The sequence below is a fragment of the Mytilus galloprovincialis genome, chromosome 2 (genome assembly GCF_965363235.1).
Source record: "Mytilus galloprovincialis chromosome 2, xbMytGall1.hap1.1, whole genome shotgun sequence".
NCBI classification, from domain to species: domain Eukaryota; kingdom Metazoa; phylum Mollusca; class Bivalvia; order Mytilida; family Mytilidae; genus Mytilus; species Mytilus galloprovincialis.
The window spans coordinates 95,272,857-95,285,677 of NC_134839.1; the positions used below are offsets into that span (position 1 = coordinate 95,272,857).

The window sequence follows — 12,821 nt, forward strand, 5'->3', positions numbered from 1 at the left end:
TGTAAAAACGTATTACAGTGTAGCTTGTCTACATAATATGATGCTTCGCAATGCGTTGATTAAAACAAGAAAAGTCAATTATATATACATCTATTGTTTTAACGTGGTAGCTGTGGATATTGTTTATACACGAAAATAATCATTGCTTATCAAACTAAAGCTCATGAGTCAAAGTATAACCATATTATGTTCACTTAATAGAATCTGAGTCTAGCCATGAAGAGTATAGAAATAATTACTTACTTGTTGGGTCCAAGCCTGGTAGTGGCGGGCATGGTAGGAACACGGTAGTTTCAGCGGCCACTGAAGGCCAACACAACACTTTATCCCAGGTGCCGTTACAATACATTTTACCTGCAACAAAGTACATGGTTGTTATAATGTTGTTACTGTTGTAATCAGTTAATAAGAATGAAGACCGAATAAGGATTTTAAAAGATTCACTGTCGTTCGATATGTTCTATATTTGACTTGAAAATAGGCCATTATTGTGAGTTAATATCCTACAGATATAATGCCCTTTTCATTTTTTCAACGAAATATTTACCTGTTGTTAGTATTATAATTATTGCTTAATACGTATTTACAGACTCCATCACAAGTTCTGTTTACAAAAGGTGCTTGACATGGATTTATTTTTAGCTCGTCAGCGCGTTGTTTAAAAAAAATACTGAAACGTATATCTATTCAACAACTCTAATTCGTCAATGGGTTTGAAGCAAGTACAATGTGTTGAACAATTAGGTAGTGAACATTTAATGTTTGTGACCAAATGACATGATCTGAGAGGACACAATAAGAAGCATGTATCGTTCATAGCAGTTATACTAATATTCTTTGAATCTTTGTGTGACCTTTTATTTGACTTTTGCAATATTTAAATAAAAATCATGTTTTAGAAATACGGTATGTAAGTATTCAGACTTAAATTCTTGTTTCCATATATAATCTTATTTATTGCACTATTGCTGTTATAATGAATACCATGTCTATAGTATTCGACATGTCACCTTTATAGGGTTAGTTTTACTGAACAAACAGGAAGATTGTTCAGTAAATAATAATAAATTGTTAGATTTACATTGTATATGTCTATACAACAGATTACAACAGAAATGATTTTCCGGAAACTGGACTGATTAGCCCTATTGATTAACGGTCATACCATGGAGGCAAATTATTTGGCAAAGCTATTTCATTGTAGGTATACATACATTCATTAAAGATTGCATATTTTGGCTTTAATATTGATTCACTTATAGGGTCTTTGCATCGGAACTAAACACATTTATTTAAAACATAGTTGTTGGCATGACACGGGTTATGTTCTTCTCATATATTTTATGATAGTATGATACTAAACCCCTAACGGGAGAGATTGTGCCTGATATTAATATGATGAATACATAATCTTTCAATCAGTTAAATTGAGGCCTGGAGCTGGCATGACAGTTAACTGCTAGTAGTCTGTTGTTATTTATGTATTATTGTCATTTTATTTATTTTCTTTTGTTACATCTTCTGACATCGGACTCGGACTTCTCTTGAACTGATTTTTAATGTGCGTATTGTTATGCATTTACTTTTCTACATAGGCTAGAGGTATAGGGGGAGGGTAGAGATCTCATAAACATGTTTAATCCCGCCGCAATTTTGCGCCTGTTCTAAGTCAGGAACCTCTGGCTTTTGTTAGTCTTGTATGGTTTTTGATTTTAATTTCTTGTGTACAATTCGGAGTTTAGTATGACGTCCATTATCACTGTTCTAGTATACATATTTTAAGGGGCCAGCTGAAGGATGCCTACGGGTGCGGGAGATTCTCGCCACATTGAATATCAATTGGTGGCCTCCGGCTGTTGTCTGCTCTATGGTCGGATTGTTGTCGCTTTGACCCATTCCCCATTTCCTTTCTCAATTTTATGGTTGTAAATTGAAGTGTTTGCATGAGTTTTGTTAATTTTGAATATATGATTGAAGAAAGTATAAGTAGGGTTTAATGTTTTATCATCGATCATGATCGTGACGAATAGATATAAGAAGATATGGTATGAGTGCCAATGATTCAATTCCAAATCGTAAAAGTAAACCACAAAAGATCAAATTACGATGTTCAACACGGAGCCTTTGCTTCCATCAAAAATCAAATTATAAAGGGTCCATAAAAATGACTACTGTACAACCATTCAAACGGAAAAATCAACGGTCTAACCTATATAAAACAAGAAACAAGATAACACTTATGAACCACATGAACACACAGCAACTACTGAACATCAGATTCCTGACTGTCTGTTTGTATTTTTCATAGTTGTCAATATAATGGAATTAGATGCCACTGTTCTACAAACGAAAGGTTTAGCTAGCTACGAAACCAGGTTAAATCCACCATTTTCTACATAAGAAAATGCCTTTACTAAGTCAGGAATATGACAGTTGTTATTCATTCGTGAAATGTGTTTGAGCTTTTGATTTTGCCATTTGATTATGAACTTTCCGTTTTAAATTTTCCTCGAAATTTTCGCGATTTTCTTTATTGATATTTTGTTCTGTAATGTTTTTGTGTAAACAAAACACATTTATTTTATTGAATGAACCATATGTACCTTTGATAACTATTAAGAATTACTAATAAAGAAACGAAAGGGAAATACATAAAATTAATATATTTCTTGCTTTCAAAGAAAACTTAAAAAAGAAATCACATGAATGTTTTTATATACAATATGAAAAAGAAAGGCAATCATCCAGATTGCCTGAAGCATAATAGTACTAATAACGTGTGCATTGTCTCTTGTGTATTAGTTAACAAATTGCTTGAAGTTTTATTTCCGACAGTAAGCTCAAATGACACATTGATTAGGAACTGAAACCATTTAAATTTGTTGCTTAATTTTGTGGTCGTAAAAACCCATTATCAATAGAAAATTAAGTATAACGACTGTATATATTTTCTGTTTTAATAAGTGACAATCAAATTAATCACGGCAAGGCATATACGTATAAAATATCGCTATGACAAATGATATATCGTTCGGAAATGAAGTCCACTAATTGCGAGGGTAACAGCTAGAATTATGAAGTTGAATTTAACTAATGAGTTGCATAGACTACAGTTAAGTATTGTATTGCAATTTTAAAGAATGAACAATTATGGTGAATAAAAAAATTATGACATCTTGAAATTAGACTGAAAATAAGACGATTCCTAATCAGAAAAAAAATCACTGCTTCAAATTCCTTAAATAATGGCTGCTTGTTATGAAAATACGCAAAAAAGGAATTGCATTTTCATAAATATAGTCATTTCCTTGGTATATAATAGAAAGCTCATGATTTTAATTTCCCCAAGCATGCACATAAAACATGTAGATCAAAGAAAAAAGCACAATTCAGACTAAGATGTCGATTGTAAAACTTCAGAAATCATCAAGCTTCATTAAAACAAGTATAAAGGGTATACGCAACGGAAGTACAAATTTACCGTATATTAATATGCTGAATAAATCCGAATTTTTATATAGTTATGAAAAACTTAAAACACTGACGTTTAAAAAATCAAATCACACCATTGCATATTGAAATTAATTTCCAATGAAATATTTTTTGCGGTGCATTAACAATGCAGGTATTAGATTTACAGAATACACCATGTATTGTCGAAAGTTTGACAAAACGACTTATTTGTGTTACGATATGGCACTACTTATACTACTAATAATAATTCATTGAACGTATGCAAAACGTTATATTTTTATTTAATATAAGCATAAAAATACTTTCAAGTATGTTTTATAATCGTCCTCAGAAAACTTGGTCTTGCAGTAACACCTGATTAAACATTAAAATCTCCCGAGCGGATTATCGCAAATTCAAAATTGATTCAAACCTTTCTTGGTTATTTAAATTGCTGTCTTGTTGACCTATATCGACATTTCTTTAACTCATCTTACACACTTTTTAATTTAAGCACTAGATTGCAATAATTGAATCATTCGAAATCTATCGTGCTGTCAAGATCTTGGAAATGTAGCCATTTAGACAGTTAACAATATGAGTTTGAATGTCCCTGTGGTATATTTTGCCTATCTTAAGCAGCATCTTCTTTATCGAGTACTGAAACCGTTTATCTGATTCAAATATGGTGTCCTTCAATTCATATATAGTGTTACTATTTAAACCATTTTAAAGAGACCTACTATATCGCTGTGTGTTCGATTTTGTAGATTAGTTTATCCGATACAACTAGATGCGTCCGTTCAGAGAAATTGTGGTGCAGAAATTCGTCGATGAAATAATGTGTTCATTGCATTGACAAAACTTATGTTTTGATTGATTTGGTGTGTGTTTCTAACTAGCTGTCTCATTGACTTATATTTTAAACATATTGATACGTATCCGATCATACACCAGCGGTTCTAAAACTGCTATATGATTGATGTTTTTCTTTTAAAACATGCAGGCGAAAGAATCGGAAAAACTTGATATATATTATTTTAAATTGTTTTCAGGTAAAAATTACTTTTTCAGACTTTGCTTAATTTACTTTTATGATTTGTTAATTTACGGATGTATTAATTTAAACAATTATTTCATTTAAGAATAACATGCTTATTTTTATCACTTTATAGGAATGTAAAAGCCTTGACTGAAGCACATTTAGTATGAAGCGCGGCTTCATATAAAATTGTAAGCACGATCAACGATTTACAACCCTATAAAATTAAAATAAGAAGGACTTAGTTCTTGTAATTACATTTTTATGCTACAACCATGAAATTAAGAGTTATACCAATCATTTCCTTTGTTTTTTTAATAATGCACTATTTTTACATTTTTACGGATAGATCGCGTATTAAACTATGTTGTATTCGTTATGAAAATAAAATATAATCTTCGAGGGCCTCCGAATTCTTCTCAGCTATATCATTGGTTGACACTGTTACTGGGGTCTAGGTTCATATAAAATGCAGTTTTCACGCAATGTACTGTCTGAAATTGACAACTTATGAAAACGATTGTAAGAGCTATTGGGATAATACCGAAACAATGTTTTATACAATATAAACACGTTTTTTTTTTGTTAACGGGAATTTTATGTTTGTATAATGATTTGTTTTGGCTATTATGTTGTAAGTGTCAACTACATAGAACCAAGGATGAACTGTATACAAGTGGTTAATTAGTGCCATAAACCTAGTTCTATTCACTTGTGTTCAAATTAATACTTCTAGTCCTTCATTACCAATTGTTCCAAGTCGTAAGTTGATGGCTTGCCTGTAATGTCACTGGATTGTTGTTTTCGCTTTGGTATTCATCTAGAGGTTCAGGATATTGCTGTTTTCTCATTAGAGTTCATATGGACTTTATACTATTGAGAACGTGTTTTATTGCTTTAATGTAAAGAAATGAGCGACATTAAGGAAAACATTAAGGCAATAAGTGGGAATATAGATTTTTGTACCCTGTGGATTTTATTTCTCTTAATTAATGTGGTTATTTCATCGAATCATGCCAGAAGAAGAGTTTCTAGATAGACATAACAGATGCGAGGTGTTTGCCAATAAGACAGCAACCTTAAGACAAAAAAACCAAATTAATCAATGGGTCAAACTTTAAGTGGTCTACGATGGTCAGGTCATGATGCATTTTAAATAATCCAGACTGGTTTATAATGTTTTCTCTTTATTGGATATATTTGTAATAATCGTGCTTTTTTTTATGTCGACACAGAACAAAGCTTTACATTACTGGGGTATTATCACGTCAGAATATATCTAAATGGAGGACACGGTATATGGCTTATATGTCTTTGTGTGTTATTGTAGGAAAACTTTTACCGGCTAATTATTGAGAAGAGTCCAATTTATATCTTGTTTTAAACTATATCAACATACAACAATTAAGAAAAGGTTTCTATGTAATATAATAATACCAACGATAATGAAATGATAACCTCATAAGCGGCATGCACAAAAGAATTGTCCATTAGATTGACAAAAATTATATCCGGTGTGAAATACTGTGAAGTTAAACTGTTTACTCGCGTAGAATTATTGACCATATGTGGATTCTCATTATATCTATCTAAAAAAAAAACTCGAAATAACTACCCAATAATTTAAAGTTTTGATCTTTCTCTGAAATGAATTCAAGCAAAAGGTATGATTTGAAATCCCATATACCAACAATCCCCACGTGAAATTAAAAAATTGAAAGAAATAATCCACAATGCTTTTCAATATAAAAATGGAGGCATACACTATAAATGTATTGTTTGGAATACCATATGACATATTTGCTAATAGTAAACACGAAGGTAAAACATGCTTCACAGAGAACCAAGTTAGAATTTTTTATTGAAAAAATATTTGACTTATTTGGCGGTAGAACTTTTTCAAAAAATTGTCTGTATTTCTCTTAGAGCAAACTGTGTGCCTCTCTTTGCAGACTTCTTTTTATCCTCATATGTTCATTCAGACATCAAAGAAGCCAGATTTTTTAATTTCCTCTCATATAATAGTTCCAATAACATTTCCTCAAGAACTAGAAATTAAAGTAACAACAGACAAGACTTTTCCGCCCCATTTTTAGAAATATACCTCGAATATGACATACGTAGTCATCACAGTACCAGAACGTATGACAAGCGAGACGATATAAATTGTGAATTTATCAGTCTGCTTCCCCAAAGTAGCAATGTTCCAAATTCACATGCAAATGGGGTATACATTTCCAAACAAATTCGGTATTTAAGAGCTGCAGTTGCTACCCAGACTTTATAGAACCTCACAAGTGTCTAAGCAGACTGTTATGTAAAATCTGATTTGTCCTCCTTTTTCTAAAGAAAGTTCATTGGAAGATCCCACGACTTTGTTGTAAATATTCCATATTAACTTCACAAATAATTGATGGTCTTGAAGTATAGATTCTAGTTGTATTGACGTTATTAATTATCTCAATTGCGTCATAGTTTTATTTCATTTGTCTTCGTAATTATTAAGTTTTATTGCTTAGTATCTGGCTTTATTATTTTGTCGTGGCAAGATACTTATGCTTCCCGCCAATCCGTTATTGTGCTGTGGTCATCTTTGTATTCTTGTCTTTGATTTTTGCTTATGTGCTTTGTCTATTTGCAATTTTGTTTTTCTTTGTTGGCTTATTTGTTGTTTTTTAATAGTGATAACGATTTTAACACAATGGTGACTGCTATATTCCTATTTTGACATTTTGCCTATCATGTCTGTTTGCTTGGTTTAAATATGATGTCAACATAATGGAATTTTATGCGAATGCCATACAAGTAAGAAGTTAAGCTAGCTATAAAACCATAATCCCCTATTTCCTACACAAGGAATTGCCCCTACCAAGTCAGGAACATGACAGTTGTTTTTTCATTCGTTTAATGTGTTAATGCTTTTAATTTTAAAATTTGATAAAGGATTTTCCGTTTTGACTATTCATTGGCAATCGGTATTTCTGATGGTTTTTTTCGGCACGTCAACATTATTTTTAAACAGTTTAATAGCATATTAAATGACTCGTTTGTTCTAATTAAGCAATCATACTTATTTGTACTGTTAATTTTTTTACAAAATGTTATGTGTATATGCGTGTGAAACATTAAAAACTCTCGTATACAAAAAATGATTTGCCTTCCTTCTAGACTAATATTCCGCTTCTTGTAATGATAATGATTGAAGCAGACTTGTTTGATCATTCTGTCGACATACCACGTTCCAAAGACGCCATCAAATAAGTCTTAACATGTTCGAACCAATTGATATGTTTTATTTCTCAAGTTCTAAAACAATATTAAAAACGTTACATTCATATTAAATTTTTTATTCATCTCTAAATTCAAGTCACGTGTTTCTACGAAACAAACAATAATTAGAATGAATGAGTTATGTAATATTCTGCTAATAATTCCATGTGCGAATGTTATTTTCTTCCAAATGCATTGAATTGGAAAATTGTGTAATTGCTTGAATATAGTTTCCAATATACTGTTCAATCAAATGATGCTCTTCTAGAGAATCGGTATTTATATCTTTAAATTCAATCGATGAGAACTCTCCACTATAGAATTATTTCTTCTTTAGACGAAACCTTTGCTCCCGTGGATAAATAAATTTGATTCACTGATTGTATTCGTCAAAAATATTAATGCATTCTATTTTTGTCAAATAGATAAAATAGGCCAAACATTTGGTTCCAGAAAAATATGAATTGTAAAATGGGCAAACCAAAACTAATGATTCCAATCGCTGAGCAATGATATATGTTGCTTTTCTGTCGTGGTTTGACAATTGTGGGTCAAATTTTCTAACTGCATTAAACCATACAAAACCTTAATTTATTACATGGTTGTATTATGAAATTCACGCTAACGTTGCATCCACGGAACTGCTCTCTTTTTGTTTGGATATTTATTTTAAATCAAAGTCTCTATTTTTCAAACATATATTTAAAGTAGTAATGTTACAAACAAGTGTACAATGTATTACCGGTATATGAACATTGATTAAAAGTCTTGTCATTTCAATAGAGATTTTCATAATTTGGTTTGTAGTGTGGATTTTCGATTATCATATACATCAAACTTGAATCCTTTTATCAAAATCTTCATATACAATCCTATGGTTCACCATGTAGCTAGAATGTTCATTAAATCTCATTGCTATTTTTTTGGTAATAATGTAAAGGAATGATTCTTACATTAACTTCTTCTTCTATGTACAAGAACTGCTACTGTTATCACTTGCTGTGAATTAAGGTTTTTGTGTCTCTATTTTCAAAAGATTATAATCCAGTTTGCCAAACCGAAATGGACATATTCTAGATTTGGTATAAAAAGGTACTTAGCTGTCAAATTCTCATTTTTATTTCAAAACGTACTTAAACATATATCCAAATTACAAAAAGTCCTACATAACCAATTAAAAATGCATATACTTGCTAATATGTATCAGATTTTCGTTAGTATCATAGACTAGACCACCATCCTCTGTAAAATATCGAGGGTCTGTGACCTGCTATAGACAAGAATATGTTCAAAGTTCAATGATGCCCCACTCTTACTACCATTTTCTATGTTTAGTGAACCGTGACATATCTCATTAATATTAGAGAGATAATATCAGAGGAAAAATGTGTACTCAATTTCAAGTTGATTGGACTTCAACTTCATCAAAAACTATCTTGATCAAAAACTTTAACCTCAAATTCTTTAACCTGAATCGAAACAGACTGACAAACAAACAGACGAACGAACAAACTGACGCACAGACCGAAAAACATAATGCCCATAAATTGGACAAGATAAATGCACATCAACAGACAGATGATCACGTTATATTGTATACTGAATATTTCAGGTCTGATCTATTTCATGTCATAGATTTAAAAATATGTAAATCCTCAGTTTTACCTTTAAAAGAATGATTTTTGTGGATCTAATGAGTCAACTAAATGGTTCAGCCTTCAAGTTGAAATGCTCTTCTTTGCATCAAATCCACCTAGTACATGCGTACAACAATGTTAACCACCATCAACTAATGTTTAAACTTAAAGTCAAACAAATACAGGTTTAACTGAGGTTAAACTATTGACTTGCAAGTCAATACTAATAATTGATTAGCGATATTTTGGCGCTAATTTTGTCAAATTTGGTCTAAAACTAAAAACTATTTTCCTGATGCATATTTATATATTGAAGAGATGCAATTTAAATTCATTGTGTGATTTAGGTTTTTTTGTTCGCAATGTGTAGCTTTATTGTCAGTGTCGTAATTCGATTTTGCCTATATTAAGATCAACTGTTTTCCCATTTGAAATTCCATTCAAATTACAAACCATGGGTATTGCAAAAGAGGGCGTCTGCCATATATTATTTCTAATTCTATATTGAAATAAACGGGGTTATTTCTTATGGTACTTATGCTGTAAACGTTTTTAAATATTAGGTTTTATTTGTTCGACAATCAATCTGTATTCATTAATTTTTCATTGCATGCAATTATAGTTATACAGTGATACGAGTATACGATTGCCCTCAAAACGAATGTTTAAGCTTTCAGTGTTGCCTTGTGCAATTTGTTTTCAGAATGATATAGATATAGGAAGATGTGGTATGAGTGCCAATGAGACAACTCTCCATCTAAATAACAATATATAAAAGTAAATCATCATAGGTCAAGGCACGGCCTTCAACACGGAGCCTTGGCTCACACCGAACAACAAGCTATCAGTTACTAGTGTAAAACCATTCAAACGAGTAAACCAACGGTCTAATATATACACTTCATTTATAAACTGGAAAGATAATGTCAAGTTATTATTTCACATATAATGTCACATAACGCAAAGCAGAAAAAGTAATAGACTATTTTCTTTACGCTGATAAGTTTCCCTTAAATTAGTACTTTCCATTTATTATTAAGCACATATTTTTGTACATAATTGCCAGTAGATTCTTGTTAAATGCTTTCTTTATATTGGAATTAGATTTTCTCTATTTATCTTCTGGCATTTTTATAGAAGAAAGCTTTTAGAATTTGTTTAGATTCTTCTCATCATCTTTTATTATACCGTAATCCAATTTAAGTTTGTAATTGCAGTTGATATTTATAGACGAAGACTTAAAATCAAGTAAATGAGGTTGTGCCGATCAACGCTAGAACTGATAATGAATTATTCTCACTTTAAAGGGCAGAAAATGTTTCAATTTCAGTAATGGCATTGAAATTTAAACTCAAGGCCTAACAATTTACATTATAAAAATTAGTTTGAATTACGCTGAATTTTTGTAATAATGGCACTTAATACTTTTAGGATCTTTATTATGGTTTCAACAGACTGTATATAGCTAGCAGCTTACTGTCGAAAGCTTTGTATTTGCAAACTATGATTATTAAAAGTTCCTTTTCTTGCCAAATTATAAGTGACTCTAGTTTCACTAGACTATATGTTCATAAAACTAACAATTTATATTTATTTATTCATCAACTTATATTTTTTGTATTATTTAATGTGTACCATTATCGATTTTGGCCTTTCAGAAATATTATTATCATCCACATTTCTACGATAAAATACAAGAGTTTATGAAATTGAATAATATATGTGTATTCTTTTCCATAAGCCAGTACTTCAATCAACATTCTAGTAGACTTATGTATCATTTAACTATTTTAAACTTGAACGCTGTTTTACAGTTCAGTCAGAAATACTCAAATGAAGCAATAATATTAAGGTTAATTCAATATTGATTTGATAAATTTTCGTATCCTTAAATGGATATTACATGTTATTTCATTAACGAATATGATCATGTTCTGTACTTATTAACTTCTTTATTGGTTTATTTTATTAAGGTGACAAAACTTCATTAGACTACTCAAATGCAATTAAACAATACAGATGAAACAAAAATGGAAAGTCCAATATCAACGACAAAACTTCCCATGTAAGAATTGCAAAAGGTCATGATTCGTCTCAAGACTATTTAGATACAATTAATAAGTTTGGTATAATTGTCAATAATATAACTATCAATACATACCCCAAAATAAATAGATAAGAGATACCGGTATATGTTACCATTACAGGTCACCGCAAGATCTTCAACAAAAGATGTAAAAGGCCCAGTAATGACAAAATGTTAAATGTTTCAAAATAGAAAACTATCATACATTTTTTTGTGAAAAATGTCACTGATTTATTTTTTTTTACAACAAAGAGAGAAAAACAAGTATTCCATTTTTGCACTTCATTCGTTCGATGTGTACTGATTGTATTTTTTTTTTTATTCTATTTTAAATAATTATTTATTCATTATATGAAATTGAGATTTGTACAAGCTTTTGCTAGAAGCCCTATATCTGCTTTCCCATTTATAGTTTTAGTTTGATCTGACGCTGTTCTCTTACATATGCCACTGTCGGAGAGTGCTCACAAAAAAATTACGTATATGCCTGTTCAAAGACGAACGTTCGATGTTATTTTTATTTAGCGTCGTCTGTTATAGGTACTTATCGTTATCTATTATCTTAAATGAATCCGTTATTTTTATCGATCGTAATGTTTCAAATTTGATAATCTTGTGCATTTTATACATACAATCCGGTATGTATTTCATTAGTCGTGGTAATCCGTATGGAGAACTATACAAATTATAGTTATGTACACCCCTGTCCTTTAATTTTGGTCTGCCAAATACATTGTATATTTGTTTAATTGGATCACTGAAAATCCATCAGAGCATCCCAATATGTATGCCTGTATGTGTATTGTCGAATCAAACTAGATACGAAAGTGTGCTTTAACATGTTCGACACGGGTTATTTTCAATAGTACGTTAAACAGATTTTGTCAATCATAAATATAACTAGACTTATGTAAACTGTAAAAAATCTTTAACGATTTATGTATGAAAATATCGAAACTTTAAAGGATAGATTAACAGCAATTGATCCTGAATAATTGCACAAAAGGAAAATTATACCATACGTTAACTATGTGTGAACAGAAAAGAGATGTTGAATAGAGAATGGATACAAGGAAATTCGATAAAAGTCAAAAGCAAAATCACAAAAATACTGAAATCAGAGGAAAATCCAATCGGAAAGTCCATAATCACATGGCAAAATCAAATGAAAAAGCACATCAAAAACGAATGGACAAGAACTGTCATATTCCTGACTTGGTACAGGCATTTTCAAAGTAGAAAATGGTGGATTAAACACAACGTTTGTTGAGTATGCCATAATGAGACAACGACCAGCACTATTAAACTAATTTAAATCTTAAAAAATCTAAAA

General features: G+C 30.8%; 1 protein-coding gene across 4 annotated transcripts in view; it reads right to left on the reverse strand.

Moving 5' to 3' along the window:
• LOC143064964 (PDF receptor-like) overlaps window positions 1-12,821 on the reverse strand; it is a 109,859-nt gene that overhangs the window by 33,875 nt on the left and 63,163 nt on the right. For all 4 annotated transcript variants that reach the window (XM_076238199.1, XM_076238201.1, XM_076238198.1 and 1 more), the window contains exon 4: window positions 244-354. In XM_076238199.1, coding sequence (XP_076094314.1) covers window positions 244-354 — 111 coding nt within the window. The remainder of the gene's footprint in view (window positions 1-243; window positions 355-12,821) is intronic.